At 44.2% G+C, this 26206-nt stretch overlaps 1 protein-coding gene across 2 annotated transcripts in view; it reads left to right on the top strand.

The window, feature by feature from the left end:
• The window catches only part of xk (X-linked Kx blood group antigen, Kell and VPS13A binding protein), a 54683-nt gene that overhangs the window by 18879 nt on the left and 9598 nt on the right, over window positions 1-26206 (top strand). For both annotated transcript variants that reach the window (XM_062977197.1, XM_003218916.3), the window contains exon 2: window positions 18306-18568. In XM_062977197.1, the coding sequence (XP_062833267.1) occupies window positions 18306-18568 (263 nt within the window). The remainder of the gene's footprint in view (window positions 1-18305; window positions 18569-26206) is intronic.

Raw genomic sequence — 26206 nt, 5'->3', positions numbered from 1 at the left:
TTGACTCTAAGTCTTCATTCCACAATATCCTGGGATTTGTAGTTCTGAGAGCTACGTAGAATTATTTGCCATAAAACTTTAGTGTTGCAGCACTGGTGATTTCTGGCTCTATCTACATTGCTACACCATGCTGTTCAGAACTGTGTTCTATGAGTCTACATTGGCCATATAATGCAGTTTCAAACTGCATGATACGATAATGTAGTTGGGACCTCTACTTCACCAAATTACAAATCCCAGGATTATATAGAATGGAGCCATGGCACTCAGGCTATCAAACTGCTATTGATATGTCAGGACCCAGGCTGCAGAGCACCAATAACCTTACACAGAGGCCAGAATCTATCTAATATCTTTATTATAGAAATATATAATGTCAATAAAAACAAGTGAAGAATAAAGTTCAGAAGCAGACCTTTCAGATGAGGTCAAATATAGTCCAGAAATGTATTGTCCAATATAAGATATTAGAGTCCAAAGTTATAATCCACTTGACCGAAACACACACTTTGCCAAGCAATAGTGTGGGGAATGACAGAGTCTTTAAGGTCCAATGAAGCTTGACAACAAGGCTGGAAAATAAACTTGATTCTTGGCTAGATCAAAGACTTGAAACGAGGCAAACATGAGACATGAACAATGTCCAAGGAAGTCCGTGAAACAAGGCAAGGCTGGAAACTTGATCCGGGAAACAAGGAACTGGGGTTACGAAGTCCACACACGATCTCTCTCCTCAAGCTGAACAATTGACTCCGCAAAGTTCCCCTTGCGACCAGCACCTATATTGGGTCTCGTTTTCCCGCCAACAGAACACTTTCCCTAGAGAACGAGAAGCGAAACCCAACTCTGTCCAGATGCATGACTCCTTAGAATTTCCCAAGGGAAGCAGACCTAATCAGCTAGTTGTTTGGCAGCGATTCTCAGGCTCCGGCGATTAGCCTCTCTGGCTCCTCTATCTCTATTATAATTGTCCCTCCGGGAAAACGGGGGGGAATTCTGCCCAAGGCCTGTTTGGCTACATTCTTGAGGACAAACATCCTCCAGGTGGAGAGGCTCCGATTCTGGCTGAAATGGCGGAAATCCCATGTTTTCCTCTGCGTCTACCACAATAGTACTAGGAACAGGACTACAAGGCCCATGAGTCATCACACTATCCCCGCCCCCAAGGCCCCCCTCAAACATGGCCCCTCTCCTCGAGTCGCGGGGCCGCGGCTTGGCAGGGTAGGCCTGATGGAAGCGGTGGACTAAGTCGGGGGCATGGACTGTGGAAGCGTCTTCCCAAGAGCGTTCTTCGGGGCCAAAACCCACCCAGTCAATGAGATACTGGAGGCGGCGGCGATGAAAGCGAGAATCCAAAATGTCCTGAACCTCGAATTCCTCCTCCCCGTCCACCAAAACAGGGGCGGGGGCCGGCCGGCTCGCGTCGGGGCGTACATCATCCGCCGGAAGGAGCAGGGAACGATGGAACACCGGATGAATGAGCATGGAGCGCGGAAGTTGGAGTTTGAAAGTCACGGGGTTAAGTTGCGCCACCACTGGGTAGGGACCAATGAAACGGGCATCTAACTTCCGGCAGGGACGGTGGGAGGGCAAAAAGCGAGTGGACAACAGAACCTGATCTCCTACCTTGATCTCGGGGCCCGGCTGGCGATGGCCGTCAGCGTGGCGTTTATAGTCCTCCTTGGCTTGATCCAGTTGTTGGTGCAAGAGTTGTTGCACCGCTGTGAGTTCTTGCAGCCAGTCCTCCGCTGCAGGGACTTCTGAAGTTTCAATGACAGAAGGAAAGAAACGTGGATGGAAGCCGTAGTTTGCAAAGAACGGGGTTTCTTTAGTTGAAGCCTGGACACCATTGTTGTAAGCAAATTCCGATAGAGGTAACAGGGAAGCCCAATTGTCCTGTTGGTAGTTTATATAACAGCGAAGGTATTGTTCCAAAGTGGCATTGGTGCGCTCAGTTTGCCCATCCGTTTGGGGATGGTGAGCTGAAGATAAACGAGAGTCTATGCCCAATAGTTTCTGTAGTGCTTTCTGGGATGAATTTGCGGTAGTAGTTTGCAAACCCCAAGAAGCGCTGCACTTCCTTCTTGTTGGTTGGCGCCCACCATTCCAATACTGCTGAAACCTTTGCCGGGTCCATGGAGAGCCCTAGTGGCGAGACGTGGTATCCCAGGAAGTCTACCTCTTGCAGATCAAAGGCACATTTTTCTAACTTGGCATATAGTCCATGATCCCGCAATCGTTGTAGCACCATTCTGACGTGTTGCTCATGTTCCGATTGTGATCTAGAAAACACCAAAAAATCGTCCAAATATATGATCAAGAACCGATCTAGATAATCCTGGAAGATATCGTTGACAAAATGCTGGAATGTTGCGGGAGCTCCGGATAAACCGTAATTCATGACTAGGGACTCAAATAATCCGAATTTGGTCTGGAAGGTGGTTTTCCATTCGTCCCCTTCTCTGATGCGAACTAGATTGTAAGCCCCCCGGAGATTCAGCTTGGTGTAAACCTTGGCCCCTCGAAGCCGGTCTAATAGGTCTGAGATCAAAGGCAGGGGGTAGCGATTCCGCTTCGTGATATTGTTCAATGCTCTATAGTCCACTACCAAGCGTAGGTCCCCTGACTTCTTTTTCACAAACATCACTGGGGAAGCAGCTGGGGATTGAGAGGATCTGATGAACCCCTTGCGAAGGTTTGACTCTATAAACTCCCTGAGAGCTTCTTGCTCTGGTTCAGTCAGGGAGTAGAGGTGTCCTCGTGGAATCGGGGCCCCCTCCACCAAGTCAATGGCACAGTCGTAGGGTCTATGTGGGGGTAGTTTCTCGGCTTCCTTTTCATTGAAAACATCCCAAAAGTCCGAATATTTCTTGGGCAAGGTGATGATGGGCTCAGCGTCCGTGGCATGACAGACCTTGGCTACAAGACAATGGTTTTGGCAATATTTAGAAGCAAACTGCAGTTCTCTGTTGGACCAGGAGATGTTTGGGTCGTGGAGTGTCAGCCATGGAATCCCCAAAATCACAGGGAAGTGGGGAACCTCGGTAACGAAGAAGGAAATTTCTTCCATGTGTTCCCTTAACCACATCCTGGTGGGTTCAGTCCATTGGCTTACTGGACCTGTCTTTAGGGGACGGCCATCTATGGCCTGCACCACCCGGGCATTCTTGAAATCATGATATTGTAATCCCAGAGAGTCGGCATACTCTCTATCGATGAAGTTATTTGTTGCCCCTGAATCTATCATAGCATGGATCATGACGGGTCCTTTTTTCACTGACCACAGCGTGACCACCAGGAGAAATAGGACCCCGGTTTGCGGCTCTTGAGTGGGGTTTTTGACCGGGTTGGCGAGCCCCTCTACGCCCGGTCGCTGGCTTCCCCCGCCGGCTTTGCTCCAGCCGCCTCGGCCGCCTCCGGCTCCACGGAGGACGCCGCCGCCAGGCGGGCGGCGGGCTTCCTTTTGGCTGGACATTCTCTGGCGAAGTGGCCTCCATTCCCGCAGTACCAACACAAATTCAAACGTTGGTGGCGGGCCTTTTTGGCAACATCCAGTCTGGGGCGCACATTGCCCAGCTGCATCGGCTCCTCCTCGCTACCCATGGGGTTTGGGGCTGACGGTGGGAATCTCCATGCTGGACGTGGCTGAACACTGGCAGAAGCGGGGGGTTTCACTCCGGCTCTTCCACTCTGGCCTCGGAGCCACTGTTTTTTGTTGGCTATCAGGGCTTCGGCACGTAAACACTGGCTGATGAGTCTCTCAAGAGTCCCTGGAGGATCCACCTTAGAGATCTCTTCCTGCATCTCGAAGTTGAGGCCCTCGCGAAACTGTCCTCTAAGGGCTATATCGTTCCAGCCGGTGCTCTGAGCCAGCACCCGGAACTCGGCTATGTACCGGGACAACGGCCTGTCCCCTTGGAAGAGTCGCCGGAGTTTATGGCTGGCCGCCTCCTCCTCGTCTTCGATCCCCCAGGCCTTTCTAAGGTTGTTCAAGAAACTTTGCGCAGAGCTTAGGTGCGTGGAACCCGTATCAAACAGCGCAGTCGCCCAATTGGCCGCAGGCCCATCTAGGAGACTGTAGATCCACGCCACTTTGACATCTTCTTGGGCAAATTCGGCTTGGCGGGCTTCTAAGTACGCCTGACACTGGCGACGGAAAACATGAACCTTGGAAGCTTCTCCAGAAAACTTGGTTGGTAGCGCTAGGGCAGGAAGACGCACTCCGCGTTCCTTCAAGCCCAGTATTTCTCCCTCCTGCGTTTGGAGAGTATCACGGATTCTATTGAATTCTTCTTGGGAAATGGTGTAACTGGGCGGTTGAGCCTCCGCTCCGGTTCCTGTAGACATTCTGGCCTTAGGTTGTTTGGTGCTTAAGGTGGCGGAGTCAAACTGTCAGGACCCAGGCTGCAGAGCACCAATAACCTTACACAGAGGCCAGAATCTATCTAATATCTTTATTATAGAAATATATAAAGTCAATAAAAACAAGTGAAGAATAAAGTTCAGAAGCAGACCTTTCAGATGAGGTCAAATATAGTCCAGAAATGTATTGTCCAATATAAGATATTAGAGTCCAAAGTTATAATCCACTTGACCGAAACACACACTTTGCCAAGCAATAGTGTGGGGAATGACAGAGTCTTTAAGGTCCAATGAAGCTTGACAACAAGGCTGGAAAATAAACTTGATTCTTGGCTAGATCAAAGACTTGAAACGAGGCAAACATCAGACATGAACAGAGTCCAAGGAAGTCCGTGAAACACGGCAAGGCTGGAAACTTGATCCGGGAAACAAGGAACTGGGGTTACGAAGTCCACACACGATCTCTCTCCTCAAGATGAACAATTGACTCCGCAAAGTTCCCCTTGCGACCAGCACCTATATTGGGTCTCGTTTTCCCGCCAACAGAACACTTTCCCTAGAGAACGAGAAGCGAAACCCAACTCTGTCCAGATGCATGACTCCTTAGAATTTCCCAAGGGAAGCAGACCTAATCAGCTAGTTGTTTGGCAGCGATTCTCAGGCTCCGGCGATTAGCCTCTCTGACTCCTCTATCTCTATTATAATTGTCCCTCCGGGAAAACGGGGGGGAATTCTGCCCAAGGCCTGTTTGGCTACATTCTTGAGGACAAACATCCTCCAGGTGGAGAGGCTCCGATTCTGGCTGAAACGGCGGAAATCCCATGTTTTCCTCTTCGTCTGCCACAATAGTACTAGGAACAGGACTACAAGGCCCATGAGTCATCACATGATGTGTAGTGTAGCTTTGCTGGAGTATTCTCGAAATTTTTGTACAACCAAGTAACATTTCAGTGCTCTTGACTCTAAGAAAGAAGAGGGAGGAATTCAAACTACAGTAGAGTCTCACTTATCCAAGCTAAACAGGCCGGCAGAAGCTTGGATAAGCGAATAACTTGGATAATAAGGAGGGATTAAGGAAAAGCCTATTAAACATCAAATTAGGTTATGATTTCACAAATTAAGCACCAAAACATCATGTTACACAACAAATTTGACAGAAAAAGTAGTTCAATACGCAGTAATGTTATGTTGTAATGACTGTATTTACGAATTTAGCACTAAAGTAACACAATATATTGAAAACATTGACTACAAAAATTGCTTGGATTATCCAGAGGCTTGGATAAGCGAGGCTTGGATTAGTGAGACTCTACTGTAACATCAGTCTTTTTGAAGTCTTTAAATGTTTTGGAAAATGTGGTGTGTCTTCCTAGAGTAATCTCTGTTTATTGTTGTTTAGAGTTGGACCCCTAGATGCCCTTAGAACAAACCCCTTTAAACTCAGTGGGATTTTCTTCTGACTAGACATGAATATAATCTCAGTGTTGTCATAGTCATCTGTCAAATCTGGCTTCTATATCCTAATAACTCCCCAAATGCCCTGAAACAGTCCCAGGTGAGTGACAGAGCATATGTTTTGTATACACACATACTAGATTTAACCTCTGAGGTCCAGAAAGACATGAAAGACCAAGACTTTTGAATACTCTAGCTATTTCCCATATTGACCAAGATGCCCCAGTTACCTGACTCAGTAAAATTAATTTCCCTGTAACTACTCTTGAACTCCAACATGGTGTAGGGGCTTGAGTATTGGACTGTGACTCTGGAGCCCAGGGCTTGAATGCCTGCTCAGACATGGAAACCCACCAGGTTTGGGCACCTGTCATGTTGTCTCAGCCTCATAGGAAGGCAAATGCAAATTACCCCTGCACAAATCTTAACCCCTAGGGTCAACATAAATTGCAAACAATATTTATTCCTATGCTTTAGTCCCTTTCTGTTCCATTTTATATCCTAACAGCGATTTTTGAGGTCTGGATATTTGTGCCATCAAAATGACATATTCGATGTAGAAGAGGGATTTATATCTGCAGATCTGAAGGATTGCAAGGCTAAAATGAAATTGCTAGACCCATAGAAACAATTAGATTTGCATATGTTTTGGTCTATCATTCAATAGTTAGTTTCATGGCTCAGCTCCATTTGGGATTAGTACTATTGTGTATTTTCAAGTCATTTCCCAGTAATGGCAACCACAAAGTGAATTTATCACGCTGTTTTCTTTTTTTGCAACATTTGTTTAGAGGAGGTTTGTCTTTTCCTGCTTTGAGCAGAGATTCAAACCCTTGTCTCCAAAGTCATGGTCCAGCACTGAAACCATTATACTCAGGCTCTCTAGCAGGGATCATAGCAATTACAATTCTGCTCAAGGACTGCACCAGAATAAACATTTGTAAAGAAAAAACAAATGAGAGCAATAATACTAAACAGCCCAATGAGGGAAACTGAACCTGCTTGATGAGTACAGAATATTAAGTAACTATGTGGGGCTGAAAATTTAGCAGGGATATCCTGGAGAAGGGCAGGTCTGCCAAAACCTTGGATAAGAGTAGTCCATGCTGCAATATTTTTTGAGAGTCCCTCTTATAGTCCTTACCTTCAACATATGTATTACGTTCTTTTCCAAATCTGTTTTTAATAGAAAGAAAGAAATGCATTTTCTATGCTCGCCTTCTTCCACATTCCTTTCTACATCAAGAAGAGACTTGTGTTGTCAAAGGCTTTCATGGCCAGAATCACTGGGTTGCTGCAAGGTTTTCAGGCTGCATGGCCAAACAGGCCGAAAAACTCACATCAAACCCAGACTTGTTTGTGCCACTCTTGGAGATCTAATGACACGCGAGCATCACGAAGCATAGAACAAGTTCTTTTGATGGTGATAATGACAACTTATAACAGTATTCTACAAGGACTGCAGTTCCCCTCCTACCCGACTCTTTCAGTTAATTTGTGTTTCTAAAACAAAATCAGGTGCTCACTCAGTAACTAGGACAGTGTCCCTGATCTCTGTGGCCTAAATCTAGTATTTGTAGCAAGTCTAGCAGAAGAGGAATTTGAAAAGACTTCTGGCTCTGCTAGACTAAATAGCTGAAGATTTCTGGGCACCATCTGGGATTCCTGTGGCACATCATGCATGAGGGTCTGTTTAAGAATCTAGTAATTCTTTGAGTACTTTAAAAATATTCTTACTCTCATCTATCTATCTATCTATCTATCTATCTATCTATCTATCTATCTATCTATCTATATCTATATCTTCATGCACACCAGGGTATTTTAACTCTAGAACTGGAGCTCAGAGTACAATCTTGTACTTTTAATTGACTACCACAGTTTGGAAAGTTGTTTTCATTGAGTACAGGGTACAGAATACCCCATCCAGAATGAGGATGGGATTTGAAGTCTGAACAATGGCTTCTCTAAAGCCGGCTTAGTTCCTGCAAGTATGTTTAGTATTAGGGATTGTTATCTCCTTACATGAGACTACTCATGCTTCGGGATTGTCAGGAAAAGCTCTTACCTTAGTTCTATCATCTTTACAGGCACAGCTGGCGGGAGTAGGTGACAGGAGGTACTTCTACACTATAGAATTAATGTAGTTTGATACTACTTCAAATGCCATGGCTACATGGTATGGAATTATAGGAGCTGCTGTTTTACAAAGTCTTTAGCCTTCTCTGCCAAAGGGTTCTGGTGCTTCACCAAATTACAGCTTCCATTGCTCAATAGATTCCATCATATTGAGCAATGGAAGTTAAAGTAGTGGATTCATTCTACAATATAGATGCACTCAGGCTCTTCTTGATGGTTTCAGAATGGCCCCCACCTTGTTGTTCTTTCAGTGGGAGACTTTAGAGAAGGAAGGTTTTAAAGAAAGAGGATGATATGTTGTTTTAATTGTATTGCTGAGAATGTTTTTTATCATTTTATGTTTTAATGGCTTTTTATCCTATCTTAATGTCAACCATTATCATGTTTTAGCTAATGTAATATGATAAATCTTAATTTGCAAACTAGAGGGTGCAAATAAAGATGGTGACCATGATACCGTACTGCAGCCTGAGACATAAGTCCTTAAGTTCAGATCTATCTGAATTCAATAAACAGCCAGAGGCAGTTTCTCACTGTTCCAAACAGCCTGTTCCAAACAGCCTGATTTCTCACTGTTCCAAACTCTTCCTCTCCTGTCTGCAGCAGAAAAATAAGAATCACCAAATAGCAAGCCACGTGTTCACATCCTCTGTATTCACAATGGAGAAGATTGCCAAGGGGTAACCACATTTAGGAAAGCCAGTATGTAGTGTATTAAGCATTAGACTATGACTCTGGTGACCTGGGTTTGAATCTGTGCTTGGCCATTAAACCCACTGGATGACTTTGGGAAAGTAATGCTTTCGCATCCTTAAAGGAAGGCAATGGCAAACCTTTTCTGAGTAAATGTTGTCAAGAAAATCCTGTGATAGTTTTGCCTTGAAGTTACTATAGATCAGAAACTGCTTGAAGGCACACAACAACAACAATCACATTTAGAGTAATTTTGTGCTATGCTGTTACAATCATCCAGCCATGACTCTGTCCTTATGAATCCCCAGAGTCCTAGGTTGGGATGGTATTTGTTCCGTCCCCCAGGACGATGGTTTGCCTTACCTATTGGTCGTTTGTTTGGTTTCCCTCCTTTACATTTTGTTTCAGCCTCTGGCTGCAAAAGCCCAGGAAAAGTGGCTTGGAGTCTGCAAGAGCTGGCTGCAGTTTTCTTTGCAATGATTGGTCAAAGAGTACAACATCTTAGGACCGCCCTTTTTTACCAGGGTCTAGTCTCCATTTTGGAGCCTCATTTTGGCTATAGTCTTCCAACGTGCTGCAGCTGTGCAAAGCTAACTGGGACAAATCATCCTCAAAACCAGGCCAATCTAAGCCTATCCAAATTAGATAAGTATTGAATTATACTGATCTGGAATAGGAAATCTAGTTAGAGGAGCAGGGTTATTCCGTCGCTTCTAGAACTAATCTTTGCTGTAAAGATAGGGAAGGAAAGAGTTTCTCCTTCTAAAATAGACAGCGTGATTAGGGTATAGTGGTTTTATAATCACCTTTGCCTTCTGGAACCAGGGATAATTCTGTAACTAAAACCTATAGAAATTTGTTTCATTTTCTGTAACTTTAAGATCTGTGCCAGGTTTACAACCTTGTATGAATAAACATCCTTTTTTTTGAAGTCTTCCAGACTCAGTCGTTCAATATTTTTAGGACAGCTTATAGGGATTTGCAGTTCACCCGGATAAAGGACGGCACGTTTCAGCTTTATAGTTTTTTTATTGTCTGGCGGACGGCACAGTTTTGAGGTCGATCAGCGGTTTTTCCGCTTGAGCTAGCCTGCACGGCCATAGAGACTTTGCTTTTGTTGGTCTGTTGCAGTGAAGCTTGCTGCCAGGCCGATAGGCAAGTGAGAGAGTGGGGCTCCATTCCTTCAGCCTCTGCAGTATCCTGCTCTTCAGCTCGCGTGTGTGCGAGTAGCCCCGCGGCTGCTTCTGCATTTGCACAGCTGTGCAAAACCCAGCAATCTACCCTGAGCTCCTTCGGCGGCAGGCATCGAGCCGCGGAGCTCCAGCAGTAGTTCTTGGGCTCACACGGAGGTGGTGAGTCCAGAAGCACCAGGCCGAGACCCAGATAAGCCTGGCAACTCCGAAAGAAAGTTCTGGCTGAGTCTTCACAGTGGCTAGGATCTCGGCCGGGACAGTCGCCTGGCGGTGGTGACCTGCCTCATCGTCCAGCAGTGGTGACCTGCCTCATCATCCTGCGGTGGTGACCTGCCTCATCGTCCTGCGGTGGTGACCCGTTTCATCGACCTGCGGTGGTGACCTGTTTCATCGACCTGCGGCGGTGACCTGTCTCATCGTCCTGCGGTGGTGACCTCCCTTCACAGCGGGGAGGAGGCGTCTCTTCTCTCCTCCTTTCCAAAGCCAGCCTCGGTGCTCCTTCGGCGGCAGGCCTCGAGCCGCAGAGCACAAGGTGCTTGAAAATTTGGCGAAGTCGCCATTTTGGCAGTTTACGTCACTCGGGCAAGGGAGGTATCAAGTGGCAAGTTGCTGTCAGTTGGCATTTTGCAGCTTGCCCACCAAAGTCTGGCGCCAAAGGTCACAATCTTTGTAAAGTATAGTTACTTAGTGATATATATTGCTATGGTTAAGTGCTGTGCATTGTATTATATATTGCATTTGCTTTTATTGTAAATTTACTTGCAGGTATATTGCATTTGCCTTTGTTGTAAATTTACTTGCTATTAAGAATATATAATGTCTATGCAATTTCAAGATGATACAAATGGTATATCTCCTTCTGAGGCTGAAATTAGGAATGAAAGGCCCCAAAGGATAAAGCACCCTTCAGCCAAGATGCTAGCCCATCTAATAGATGAAAAGGAGCTCCTCCATGTGAGGTTAGGTTCGGCATGGGAGCGCATTGTAACATTAATGGGCAGAATAGAGAGCTTGGGTATTACAAGGGTGCCATCCATATTACAGACAGACCTTGAAGAGACCTTCGGTCTTTGGAGGGGTTTGGTGTCTAAGATAGTCCAGGTCCTCGAGCGCATTAACGCCAAGGATTCAGAGTTAGAAATAGTGAGTGTTTTAGCTGACACTAATGAGAAAGAAAATAGGGTGAGGGCAATCCTAGCTTCCTTATGCAGCCATGAGACCAATCTTTTAAAATCACCTGCTGTGGCACTTAGTCTTAAGTCCAACCGCTCTAGCCAGGTATCTAAACTAAGGGAGCGTGCATCGTCTAAACACAGCCACTCTAGCAAGTCTTCTGCTGCTGGGAGTGCCATCTCTTCCCTAGCTGCCTTGCACATTAAGGAGGCTGCACGTCTGGAGCTGCAGAGTAAAGTGGCGGGGGCGGAGGCTGATGCTAAGGCAGCTGATCTCACCCTTCCCTTTAAAGAAGAAGAGCAACGACTGCAAATAGAACAGGCCCATAGACAAAGCGAAATGCAAATAGAACAGGCCCATAGACAAAGCGAAATGCAAATAGAACAGGCTCGTATAGAGATGCTTAGAATAAAGATGGATGCCGCAGCCAAAAGGGTAAGGGCTGAGACTTTGGCCAAAGCCCTAATTGAGCCACTCACAGAAGAAAATGTAAGCCAGTTACCAATACAGGATCCTTCTGCCAAAGTGTTTGCGCACCTTGGCAGCATGAACAGCCAGTTTTCGGATGAGGAACAGGAAGACTTCTCTCCTTACCCAGAGCAGGGCCCCAAAGTCACTTTTGAGTTTCCTGCAGAGCAGAGCGTCATAGCGGGGAGCTCACCCTTGCTCGAGCTACCTGTGCCTCCTGCTAAAACCCTAGGTCAGTCAATCAGGGCCTCAAGGCCGAGTGCTAGTTGGCCCCTACAGACAGCTGCACAGGGAGCCATCGATTCATCAGTGGTCGATGTCATCCCTCCAAGAGGCCAAAGGTTGACGCAAGGTGCACGGTGGGAGTCCACTCCACAACAGCAAACTCCTCAATTGTTCCCTTCGACGCCAGAGTCCCAGCTTGTCTCCATCATCAGAAGCCCCAGAAGAGATCTTAAGGACAAGGGTGTCGAAAAGTTTTCGGACAAGCCTGAGGAATTTCTTCTCTGGAAGGCCACCTTCCAGAGAGCAATCAGAGACTTAAAGTTATTGCCTGAGGAAGAACTGACTCTTCTGGCTGCATGGTTGGGCCCAGCCTCATCCTCACAAGTTAAGAAGATCTACGCAGCCCACGTAGCCGATCCCGACAAAGCCCTGGAAAAGGCCTGGGCCAGGTTGCAGCAGAGGTATGAGGCCAGCACAGAGATTGAAGCATCTCTTATGGACAAGCTCCAAAGGTTCCCAGCTTTAAAACTCAAAGACTTCAAACTCTTGTGGGACCTCAGCGATCTCCTTACGGAATTAGAGTCGGCCAAGGAGAATCCAGAACTGCCCGGTTTGAGGTGCCTCGATCAGCACCTGTCCCAGAGGCAGATCTTGACCAAGCTGCCCTTCACTTTGCAAGAACGCTGGGGACAGGAGGTCTTCAACTACAAGGAGGCCCACTCCCAGGCATACCCTCCATTTTCTCATTTGGTCCAGTTCATCACCAGGGCGGCCAGAGAAAGGAATGATCCGCAGACGGGCCTCCCCACCTTATACCAAGGGACCCAGCCAGAGAAGGCACCTAAAGTGGAGAAAAAACCATCCAGAGAGGCCAAAAGACCGGTTAGTGTTAAGGCTGTTGAAACTCAGCACAGGGCCAACGAATCCAAGTCAGAGGTGAAGGAGGTGCTCTGCCCCATTCACCAAAAGCCTCACAGTTTGGCCAACTGCCGGGAATTTGGCAAGAAGCCTTATAAAGAAAGACAACAGATTGTTCAGAAGCTGGGCATATGTTTCAGGTGCTGTGGAGCAACTCTTCACTTTGCATCCAACTGCAAAGAGGACGTCAAATGCGCAAGGTGTAACAGCCTTAAGCATTGCACCGCGATGCACAACTCTGACGCTGTCTCCCACGCCAAAGGGGACACGTTTTCCAAAAAAGGGTCATCTACTGAAGCCACCAACACGCAGGCCGCGTCACGGATGCAGGAGGATGCTCCATCGGTCGCCTGCACTAAACTATGCTCTGACGCGCACCAGCTTAGAGTCTGCCATCCCATCTGCCTAGCAGATGTATATCCAGCCAGAAGACCTTGGCTTAAAAAGAGACTTTACGTGGCTTTGGATTCACAAAGCGACGCCTCCCTGGCGACTCCAGAGTTTTTCCAACTGTTTGACATAAAAACCCAGACGGTCGACTACACCATGTCCACCTGTGTAGGGAAGAAGAAGTTGCAGGGTCGCATAGCATCCGGCTTTGTTGTCTCCTCTTGTGACCAGAAGAGACTGTTCGAGTTACCAGACCTCATTGAGTGTTCCTCTATTCCCCGGAACAAAAGGCAGATTGTTACCAGAGAAGTCGTGGAAGCCCATCCTCACTTGCAAAGGCTCAAGAACGCCTTACCTGCTTTCCGTCCAGATGTGGACATTGCCCTTCTGCTTGGTGCGGACTGTCCGAACTTGTTCTATGTGAACGACCAAGTTAAGGGACCTCCAGGGGCGCCCATTGCTCAGCTGCTACCACTAGGCTGGACAGTTACAGGCCCAGTGTGCATAAATAGGATGCACCCTCCATCGTCGGTGGGCACTCGTCAAGCGCACGTGCTTCAAGGCAGTCGCCCCACACTAATGCATAGCTGTTTGAGTCATATCTCGGTCTATTGTCAGGGGATAACACCAGAGTATTCTTCCATCTTTGAAGTCTCCGAAAGAGATGAAACTACAGCGCTTTCCAAAGATGAACAGAGGTTTTTAGAGATCATGAACTCTCAAGTTTCCCGGAGTCCAGAGGGAAATTGGATAGCCCCTCTGCCTTTTAAAGCAGAAAAACCCACTTTGCCAAACAACAGGCATGTGGCAGAAAATAGACTCTGGTCACTGAAGAAGAAGATGCAGAAAGACCCCAAGGTAAAAGAGCAAATCGTTGGCTTTATGGAAGACATGTTCCAAAGTAACTACGCCGAGGTCTCTGATCAAAGTGAGGTCAATGAAGAAAACTGGTTCCTGCCTTTCCATAAAGTCACGCATCCCCAAAAGCCTAACAAGGTCCGAATTGTATTCGATGCCAGTGCCTCATGCCAAGGCATTTCTCTTAATAATGTTTTGCTAAAGGGACCAGATCTTTTAAACAGTTTGCTCGGAGTCATCTTGAGATTTAGAGAGAAAGAGTTTGCTGTTATTGCAGACATCCACAAGATGTTTTACGCCTTTTTAGTTCGTCCTGATCATCGCAGGTACCTCAAGTTCTTGTGGTATGCGGACACTCAAAATTTGTGTGACGTTCGGGTTTTTCAGATGCGCGTACATGTCTTTGGAAATACCCCGTCTCCAGCCGTTGCGAACTACTGCCTCAAAAGAACCGCAGATGAGTTTGGGCACCAGTTCAGTCCAGAAGTCGCCAGCATAGTTAACCACAACTTCTACGTGGATGATCTTCTGGTTTCGTTTGACTCCGTTCATCAAGCCATCCAAATAGTGCACGAGCTGCAGGCTTTGTTAAAAGGTGCCAACATTCGCCTGCACAAACTATTATCCAACAGCAGACAAATCTTGCAAGCCTTTCCCTCCGAAGACTTAGCAGAAAGCAATGTTCATGAGTTATTCAAAGGGTTAAGCTCCCAGTCTAGTTTAGGACTTCTCTGGGATGTAAAATCGGACCATCTTTCGTTAAGAGCATCTAAATTTCAGTTTGTGAACACTAAGAGACAGATGCTTTCCGCCATCAATGGGATATTTGATCCCTTAGGCATAGCTGCTCCTGTCCTGATCACTGCTAAACTTCTGTTCAGACAGGTGATCCAAGAAAAAATAGGATGGGACCAAGAGCTGTCTCAATCAATAAAAACAGCTTGGTCAAACTGGACTGCCCAAGCTGAAGGCCTGGAAACCATCACAGTTCCCCGAAAATTTGTGCCCTGCAAGGTAATGATAGAACCCACCACAGAACTTCACATCTTCTGTGACGCATCTGAGCGAGCTATAGCAGCTGTGGCATACATGCGACAAAAGGACAGAGATTTTTGTCACGCAGGATTCATCATGGCAAAGGCTAAAATAGCTCCTATGGGAACCTCTATACCCCGGCTGGAACTGTGTGCAGCAGTGCTTGCAGTACAGCTATGGCGCATCATACAGCAAGAGATAGGAAACTTGTTCCAGGATGTTTATTTTCACACAGACAGTATAATTGTGCTTGGTTACATTAACAACATGACCAAGAAATTTAAGGTGTATGTGGCTAATAGAATCAACAACATTCTATCCAGTTCTACGCCTAGCCAGTGGCACCATGTCGCCACCAGCGACAACCCAGCTGACATCGCTTCCAGAGGAGCTTCAGCTCAACGAGTGTTAAGTTCAAGTTGGCTGACAGGCCCCAGATGCTTGACCGAAGTCAATTTTCCATCAGCCTTTTCTCCCACCGAAAATACAGAATTGCCCGAGTCCGTTCCAGAGGTGAAAGTTTGCAAGATGACCACAGAAATCAAGATGGGCCAAAGATCTTGCCTGGAACTACACCGCTTTGAGCATTTTTCAGAGTGGCGCAGTCTTCAGAGAGCAGTTGCTAGGCTCATACATCACTTAGTCTGCAAAGATAGTCAGCCTTTGCAAGTTCAGGACATGTTGAAGGCTAAGGGAGTAATACTCAGGTCAGTTCAGAGGCATGAGTTTAGTCTAGAAATAGCCAGGTTAGAACAAGGGCTTAACACCCCCAGCCGGAGTTTCTTGCGTGAGCTGAACCCATTTCTGGATAAAGAGGGCATTTTAAGAGTGGGAGGGAGGTTAGCTAAGGCTAAACTCAAAGTGTGTATAAAGAACCCTATCATTGTACCCCCCAATAGCCATATTGCTTTGTTGTTGGTTCGTCACTACCATGAGAAAATTCATCATCAAGGTAGAACTCTGACTGAGGCGACCCTTAGAAATGAAGGCCTGTGGGTGGTAAATGCTAAAAGTTTGGTCAGCAGTGTTATTTTTAAGTGTGTCAAATGTCGGCGACTCAGACGTAACAGTCAGAGTCAGCTGATGGCTGAGTTACCTCAGGACAGGACTTTGACAGACCCCCCTTTTTCCCACGTGGGAATTGATGTATTTGGTCCTTGGGAGGTTGTCACTAGGAAAACCAGGGGTGGTGTTGTAAATAACAAGAGGTGGGCAGTTTTGTTTACTTGTTTAGTAATACGAGCTGTCCATATAGAAGTCATAGAAGGAATGGACACTTCATCATTTTTAAACGCATTGAAAAGGTTCATAGCCCTCAGAGGGCCAATTAAGTCAATTCGGTCGGACTGTGGCACCAATTTTGTAGGTGCGACCAAAGAACTCAATTGTGTGTCTAGGTTTGGGAGAGACCCAAAGGTTCAGAACTTTACGAATACTGAACAAATTATGTGGAGTTTCAATGTTCCCCACGCCTCCCATATGGGTGGTGTTTGGGAGAGGATGATTGGTATTAGTCGCAAAATCCTTAATGCCATGTTTTTGAGTCATAGGTCATTGACGCATGATGTTTTGGTGACACTTATGGCGGAAGTTACCGCAATTATCAACAACCGGCCGCTGGTTCCCCTTACCAGTGACCCTGAGAACTTACAACCACTGACTCCTGCACTTATTTTGACACAAAAGGTGCCAGGATGGAAGGACATCATGTTGCCAGTTCCGGACGGAACTCACCGTGCCCTGTGGAAACAGGTGCAGTCCTTGGCCAACCACTTTTGGAAAAGGTGGAAAGCTGAGTACTTAAGCCAGCTTCAAGCTAGAAGAATCTGGCAAAGCCCACAGGACAACATTGAGGTTAACAACGTTGTGTTGTTAAAGGACAAAGACTTGCCCCGCCATGCGTGGCCCATGGGCATTGTATTAAAGACCTTTCCTTGCCCGGACGGTAAGGTCAGGAAAGTTCAATTAAAGGCTTGCAACAGAGACAAAGTGTCCATTTTGGACAGACCAATTAGTGACCTCGTGTTGCTTATTGGAGATGTTTAAAGTTCTAGTGTTTGTATTGTCATATGTGCAAATGTGTTTGTATTTTGGGGTGGTAAATTCCCACATCCTGGGAATTTAAGCGGGGAGTGTTCCGTCCCCCAGGACGATGGTTTGCCTTACCTATTGGTCGTTTGTTTGGTTTCCCTCCTTTACATTTTGTTTCAGCCTCTGGCTGCAAAAGCCCAGGAAAAGTGGCTTGGAGTCTGCAAGAGCTGGCTGCAGTTTTCTTTGCAATGATTGGTCAAAGAGTACAACATCTTAGGACCGCCCTTTTTTACCAGGGTCTAGTCTCCATTTTGGAGCCTCATTTTGGCTATAGTCTTCCAACGTGCTGCAGCTGTGCAAAGCTAACTGGGACAAATCATCCTCAAAACCAGGCCAATCTAAGCCTATCCAAATTAGATAAGTATTGAATTATACTGATCTGGAATAGGAAATCTAGTTAGAGGAGCAGGGTTATTCCGTCGCTTCTAGAACTAATCTTTGCTGTAAAGATAGGGAAGGAAAGAGTTTCTCCTTCTAAAATAGACAGCGTGATTAGGGTATAGTGGTTTTATAATCACCTTTGCCTTCTGGAACCAGGGATAATTCTGTAACTAAAACCTATAGAAATTTGTTTCATTTTCTGTAACTTTAAGATCTGTGCCAGGTTTACAACCTTGTATGAATAAACATCCTTTTTTTTGAAGTCTTCCAGACTCAGTCGTTCAATATTTTTAGGACAGCTTATAGGGATTTGCAGTTCGCCCGGATAAAGGACGGCACGTTTCAGCTTTATAGTTTTTTTATTGTCTGGCGGACGGCACAGTATTGATCCTGTATTAATTGGTCACTCAGCTAGTAGTTGTGATGCTAGGACTTTCTGGCAAAGGCGAAATCCAATTTCGGATGGAATAGCTACAATGGGGAAAGTCAGATGTGAATTTGCCATGAATTGAATTATAATGTGGTTGTTAAATTTCTAGAAAGGCTGAGATTCTTTCATCATGGGCAAAAGCAAAGCCAATTCTACCACTAGGTAAGACAGTAACCACAACTGGCAGGTGCCGGGTGGCAACAACAAAGCGGAAGAAGAGAGTGCTCTGTACCACACATCTTTTTGAACCTTGTTCCCTAAATTAGCCTGCTGTCCTCAGATATGGTGGAAGATGCAGAGAAAAGAATACCACTTTGTTGTTTGCTTCATCAAGAAAATGTATTGGATGGTGTGCTTTGGAAATGGCATATACTTACAGCCAGAGCAATGCTTGTTTGTATTTGGAGAGATTAACTTCTGTCTGATGAGCGATAGCATAGAATGATTGCATTTTTAAAACAGTGATACGACTTCTGTTATCTGTTTTCCAACAGATGCGTGGAAGTCTTCTGTATTTACTTCCAAGCAGGTCGGGTGGAAGAGCCTTATGTCAGCATCACCAAGAAGAGGCAGATGCCAAAAGATGGACACTCAGATGAAATTGAAAAGGAAGTGGGCCAGGCTGAGGGCAAGCTGTTTACACACAGGTCTGCATTTAGTCGGGCATCGGTGATCCAAGCTTTCCTAGGCTCTGCCCCTCAGTTGACACTTCAGCTATACATATGTGTCCTCCAGCAAGAAATCACTGCAGCAAGAAGTATGTATAATTGATTACATTGTTGACTATTTTTGTTTAAGAGTAGGATTATATCATTGCTAAACCATCATACGGGATTATAAAGAAATCAAATACTGGGGAAATGGTTATCACTCAGTCCACCAGGAAGGATTACTGTATGAGTGATTATTTGTTGATTTCAATTTTTTAAACCTGGGTCACATTTTTAGCATTATCTAGCACGCACAAAAAACAATATTGTTGGGATTATCTTTTTCTACAGTAGGTCCTTAAAACCAGCCTTCTGATTTCGTCATATCATAGAATCATAGAATGATAGAGTTGGAAAAGACCTCATGGGCCATCTAATCCAACCCCCTGCCATGCAGGAAAAGCACAATGAAAGCACCCCTGAGAGATGGTTATCCAGCCTCTGTTTAAAAGCCTCCAAGGAAGGATATTCCACCATATTTGAGCATCAGTAGTTTATTGGAGCAATTGTGCTGTTCTCAGGCCATAGTCTGAAGGCACATGTTGTAGTCAAGCTAAGGCTAAGAAGTTTTACTATCTGTGGCTGGTCCATCAATTGTAGCTGTTTCCAGAGAGAGTAGTCCATCCATATTGTAAACTTGCTCTGATAACCTTATAGCTATGATATGATAGATAGATAGATAGATAGATAGATAGATAGATAGATAGATAGATAGATGACTGTTCTGTAAACCTCACTCAGTACAGAATATACCCACCCCACTTTTGACTGGTATATCAAGCTTTCGGAACTGGTGATCTCTGGTTATTTTGTGCTGCAGCTCCCATCAGCTACAGATAACTTGGCCAGTGGTGACTGATGATGGGAACTGAAATTCAAAACATATGACAGGCATTAAGTTGGAGAAAGATGAAGTATTTCACATCAGTCCCAAAAGAGCTTCTTTAGTTCTTACCTTTGAAATTCTGAACATCTGGAGACAGAAAATATCATTTGCTCTCAGTCTTCCTATACATCAAAATCTCAGTTGAGACAGTTTCTCTAGGCAATTCTTTAACAGTGGTATACTGCTCTGCTGCAGCTGCAAAAAAATGTCTCTGGTGTTAGCATCTTTCCAGTGACATCCATAATCTTTTTAGTTATCCATTTACAGTAGTAGAGTCTCACTTATCCAACCTTCACTTATCCAACAGTCTGTATTATCCAGTGCAGTCTGTCTGCCTCCCACCCCGATCCACAGCTGTTTCTCTAGGCAGCAATGTGCAGTGGGCCAACATGCCCAACAATAACACAAGTGCAGCCATACTCACAAACAAGTGGCAGACATGTTGTAAAATATGATATTTTTGTGCTTAATTTGTAAAATCATAACGTAATTTGACGTATAATAGGCTTTTCCTTAATCCTTCCTTATTATCCAACATTTTTGCTTATCCAACTTTCTGCTGGCCCATTTATGTTGGATAAGCGAGACTCTACTGTGTGTATTTGTTTGTTTGTTTATTTTTTGTCTTTGTTAGTGTTGTTATTCATACCAAAGTGTAAATTCTAGCAGACTGCTATCCAGATACAATGACGGATGATGTATAAACATTCTCAATACAGGCAGTCCCCAAGTTACAAACAAGATAGGTTTTGTAGGTTTGTTCTTAAGTTGAATTCGTATGTAATTTGGAATAGGTACATTTTTAATCTAACTCAAGCCCTATATATATGATGTTTCTGTTCAGAAGATTTCATCTCATTTGGCTTTTTGTGGACACAAGGATTGATGATTAAGCTTCAATAGAGACACCTTTCCCCCATGATAACTTTTTCAGGAGTAAATTTCCCTTCAAGGGGTAGATTTCTTTCGATTCCTGTTATCTTACACCGTTCTTAACTATCAGTCATATGTAAGTCAGATGCTTGTAACTTGGGGGTGGCTTGTAAATTTAAAAAAATCATTATTCTAATTCACCCTTATGTTGCCAAAGCTATTATGTCAATTAAAAATTCATGATTATTTAAGCACTTCTGTTTTTTGAGCATTTACAACTCACCCAGCTATTTTCATTCTTAGATATATCTCCCAGGTTGAAAGGTTACTTAACCTACATTTTATTACATTGCTTTATCTGGTTGCCCAGCATGTTGGAACTATATCAGAGCCTTGAAATAGAACTTACCAGCTGGTAGCTGACCAAGAAAATGCAATCTATCATTCTCACTTACACCTCAGGAACCTTTGTAACTTTTTTTGATGTATTTAAGTAGAAATGTAAGCCACATGAAATGCATGTGGGAAATTTACCAAAAAAAAGTCTCTGACACATTATTTGTGAAATGGTGGATTGGAAAAAAAAATCTAGTATTGGTTTCAAATACATATAAACAGTTTGAATAACAGAGTCAGTATTTGTAAGTATTTAAAATACAACCTGAGTCATAGTTATTTTACAAAAGCAACTGATTATTTTCAAAGTAATGTAAACAAACAAATGCAACAAAACAAAATGTAAGTAATATTTCCACACTGCAATTCATGCTAAAGAAAATAGAAAAAACAATACAATTTGGTCACTGCATGACCAAAACACAAACACAAGACTTAAGGCAACCTCTATCATGTGAACCAAAGCACTGTTTCTCAGCAAAAAAGGAGAATGCCTCTTCTGAAATGCCAAAATTCAAATTCCAAAATTCCAGACTTTGTGTTGTTGAAGGTCTTTTATGGCTGTTTTCCAGGCTGTATGGCCGTGTTCTAAAAGTATTCTCTCCTGACGTTTCACCCACATCTATGGCAGGCATCCTCAGAGGTTGTGAGGTATGGAGAAACTAAGCAAGGAAGGTTTATCTATATATCTGTGGAAAGTCCAGGGTGAGAGAACTCTTTGTCAGTTGGAGGCCAGTGTGAAGGTTGTAGCTAATCACCTTAATTAGCATTGAATAGTTTCATATCCTGGCTTCTTCCTGCCTTCACCTCCTCCAAGGTGAACTAAACCACCTAAACTGGGCTCTACAGGCCAATGGATACTCCACCATGGACATCAGAAGAGCTGTAAGGCCAAGAGCAAGCCAGGAGAGTAAAGACAAAGATCCACCCAGAGGAAAGGTGTTCTTACCATACATCAAGGGAACCACTGACCACATAGGCAAACTGATGAAGAAGCACAACCTACAAACTATCTACAGACCCACAAAGAAAATCCAACAAATGCTACAGTCAGTGAAGGACCTCTGCAGGAGTCTACCGGATACCATGCAGCTGTGGACAAGTCTACATAGGGACCACCAAACGCAGCGCCCAAACAAGAGTCAAAGAACATGAAAGGCACTGCAGACTAATTCAACCAGAGAAATCAGCCATACCAACCTGGACACAGTATATTATTTGAGAACACAGAAATGCTTGAGCACTCCAACAACTATCATGTCAGACTACACAGAGAAGCCATTGAAATTCACAAGCATGTGGACAACTTCAACAGAAAGGAGGGAACTATGAAAATGAACAAAATCTGGCAACCAGTATTTAAAAAACTCAAAAATCAGAACAGTAAATAAGAAGCAGCCAGGAGATGAAGCTATACAATGCCAATTAAAGTGATTAACTACAACATTCACACTGGCCTCCAACTGAAAAAGAGTTATTCTCTCACCCTGGACTTTCCATAGATATATATAAACCTTCCTTGCTTAGTTTCTCCATACCTCACAACCTCTGAGGATGCCTGCCATAGATGTGGGCGAAACGTCAGGAGAGAATACTTCTAGAACATGGCAATACAGCCCGAAAAACATACAACAACCCATTACAGACTTTTTATACATTTTGTAACACATACATCACAAAAGATAAAATGGTTTGGTTACTAACTATACCACTACTCAAAACATGGATGAGTATACTACAGGACGACAGAGGAAAATGAAGGCTGGATAAGTTAGTTCCAGGCTGCATTATATAGTAGTGTAGAGCTGTTTCTCTAGGCAGCAATGTGCAGTGGGCCAACATGCCCAACAACAACACAAGTACAGCCACACTTCCAAACAAGTGGCAGACTTGTCGTAAAACATGATGCTTTGGTGCTTAATTTGTAAAATCATAACGTAATTTGACATGTAATAGGGTTTTTCTTAATCCCTTCTTGTTGGATAAGTGAGACTCTTCTGTATTTGTGTCCTCTTGAGGAGTGATGCTAGAAATCAGGCCAAGACCCATAGGTGTACAAGCCAAAGGTAGGACAATTAGTATCCACACTTCCAGTCAATTACAGGTTTCAAAACAAATAGTGCAAACAGAACTTATTGACTCTGTGTTGTAGTAGAGCCTGTGAACGTTACAAACAGTAGTATGGGTGCCAGAAGGGGGAAAAGGGTTACTCGGGAGCAGGAATCCAATGATGAGCAGCAGAGAAAGAGGATCCGGGACATACTTACAGCACCTACAGATGAAGAATCGTTTGAGGGATTCTCTGGGGATGATGGGTCAATGAATGAAGGAGAAGAAGGAGACACCATGGATTGGACTAAGATAAAAGAAGTGCAAGCTATTTGTGAGGCACCAACAACTAGTGATACCTTTATGGGGTTCTCTGGGAGTGAAGACTTGCAATCACAGGGGATCCAACTGATTCTTGGGGGGATCTAGGTCTTGACAGGAGATGGAGGAATTGGTAGGAGAGTCAAAGGAATTCACGTGAAGAGCTGGGACCAGCTGTGGGGGATGGTGATGGGGCGGTGGTCAGTTCATCCTCTGATGATGGTTTGTGGATAAAAGTGGGTTCAGGGGTGAGGGGTCTTTGCAGAAGGCAAGGTGTTGATGTGCATTTGTGTGCTGGGTGCTGTGTATTGGGAAAGTTTTTTTTGTAGTCTTGCTGCTGCCTGTTTCATGTTCGGTGTTGGACTCGGATCTGCAGTTTGGACCTGAACCGGTTTGGCTGGAGACGCTGCTTCTGCAGACACTGGAGCAACACTGCTTTGGATTCCTCCTGCTTCGACCTTGGACTTCGGCTGATGATGCTTTTCTTCTTGCAACTCCCTCTGTTAACCATTTGTGTACTGTGCTTTTTGTTTTGCCTTAGAGCACTTTGTTTGACTTGTTGCTTTTTGTATCCAGTTGATCTGGATTACATTTCTGTTTACCTTTTGGACCAGGTCTGGTTTGGGTTTTTGAGTTTTTGACCAGTGGAACTGCATTTAAGTATCCCTGCGTCCTTTTCCTTTTGTTTCAATAAACTCTGTTTTGAAGACACTTTTAAGTCTGGCCCTTTAAGGCGTCTGTGATTTCAACACTCTGGCTCTGGACCAGGAAAGAGAAGCCATTTATCCATGTCTGTCTATTTTGTTTATATCCTATATCCTAATGTGAGGCATCAAAGTTCTTGGCCAATGTAAGGTCTTGTTGGGTGGATAGCAGCTTGGCAGTCAACTAGGTGTTTGCATAGTTACATAGCAATATGGGAACGGATATACTAAATCTATTACAGGAATGGGCAACTAAGGGGAGGTCCATTTTTTACACTTGTAGGTGTCCCGATGTATCACATCAGGCCATCTGACTCAACCAAAAGCTGCGTCCCTTCTTTTTCAGCTAATTGGGGAGGTTTGCAGTTGTGGGGGGATGGGTCTGATGGCTTCAGCAGTTGCATACTGGGACTTCAAGGGCCACATAGAGCTTACCTAACATACTTTGCTCATTCCTGGTCTAATGAGTGAAAGTATATTTTCACAGCAGTTTCAGTCTTCATTTCATATCTGGGCATTTACCACATTGTTGCTTTCAGAACAAAGTGGATTATAGAGCAGAAATACCAAGGTCATGGCCATGTATCAACCTCAAAAACACCGACTAAGAGCTGCATGGTGACATTAATATACTGCATAAATCTCAAAATGTTCATTATTTTCTGTAATTTTCTGCACAAGTTTCTTTTTTCCACCACAGAAAGTGAAGGATTCATATGACAGGAAAACTAGCAGTAAGTATAAATGGATAGAATCAATGTAGAGGTGTCATTTCACTGATTGCAACAGGATAATTGAAAGAGAGCACATTTAAAATTACAGTAAGTATTTATGAATTTGTGTTCAACTTCCAATACTTGGCTGATTTCATGTATTTAGGCCATCATTTAAACTCTATACTTGAAAAAGATGGTTAGAGAACTAACCTGAATAATGTATAAATATCAGTTCTTATTTCTTGGCATAAAATAAGGTCTTCTATTTTGTGCTATTCTTTATACAGGAAAAGGCATACTTGTCATAGCTAATGCCAGTAAAGAAAGCAAAATGTGTACCACAAATATAATGACACAGAACTGATGAATCGTTCTTGTTTTTGGTATTTTTAAGTGCAGGTGACTCTTATGTCTGCAGAGGTATTTTAGGTTATTTTGCGCAGCTGTCTCCCAGATAGTCTTTGAGCTTGCAAAGCCTCTGCCAAGAATGTGGCAGGTTGCAGGCCTCGGGGGCTTAGAATATGCTGAGACAGGCAGTTGTACAATTTTTTTCCATAGCAATCCTTTTTTTAATGCAAAGCAGCTTCACACTGCAGATAAAGAGTGCAACAGGGATAAAAAGGTAAAGAGTTAACTCTTTCTCATGGCCAAGAAGGAAATGGGGTAAGCAGTCCTTTTATGCTCCCCACAGTCTCATTTGTAGTATCAAATTTGGCTATTCTTGTATTTTTGTCACCAGAAATAATACCATTCACAATAAAAAATGTTTTTGCCTAGACATACAGAAGAGAGTTATGATTAAGGGGATGCTAAGGGCTCACCTACATTAACTCCTTAAATCAGTGTGAATCTGGATTAGCCCTGCAGCATCTACATGCCACACAGGGCTAATCCAGATTCGGGTCAAGACCACCATGTCAATAAAAGCAACTTAGGGCCTGGGAAGACGGGCTGATTCCTAGCCAAAGATTGGCTGCAAATGTCTTCACTGCCATCCTACTTTCCCTGGGCTCAAGTAGCTGGAGGATATGAGATGGCAGTCCTGTGTTGCTGCTTTCCCTAACCATGATGTGCCCCTACCTTGTCCTTGGTTCTCTGCTTGACATTAGCAATAAAATAACAATAAAATTGGGAAAACAACAAATTGATAAGTGCTGAGAATATAGTGATATATATAAATAAGGAGTTCGGGTTAAGGAATTGTGGAATTTCTTCTTCTGGGATTTTCTAGAAAATCAGCTGATTGGGAAAAGTGATCCCACAAACCCCTTCCCATTTCTGTTTTTTTTAATTAAAAAATTGGTACATTTCAATGTTTATGCAGAGGGAAACCCTGCAACCTATTTAAAAGATGTTAGTCCATCATCTGTTTTTGCTAGAAAGCAGGAGGGAATTTTGAGACCACAAAACAGTCTAGAGCAGTGGTATCAACCTTCCTAATGCTGTGACCCCTTAATACAGTTCCTCATGTTGTGGTGACCCCCAACCATAAAATTATTTTTGTTGCTACTTCATAACTGTAATTTTGCTACTGTTATGAACCATAATGGAAATATCTAATACGCAGGATGTATTTTCACTCGCTGGACTAAACTTGGCACAAATACCTGATACGTCCAAATTTAAATACTAGTAGGGTTGGGATGGGGATTGGTTTTGTCATTTGGGAGCTGTAGTTGCTGGGATTTATAGTTAACCTACAATCAAAGCACATTCTGAACACCACCAACAATGAAATTG

Source organism: Anolis carolinensis, chromosome 3 (assembly GCF_035594765.1).
Source record: "Anolis carolinensis isolate JA03-04 chromosome 3, rAnoCar3.1.pri, whole genome shotgun sequence".
NCBI lineage: Eukaryota > Metazoa > Chordata > Lepidosauria > Squamata > Dactyloidae > Anolis > Anolis carolinensis.
This window is presented reverse-complemented; position numbering and strand designations above follow the sequence as displayed.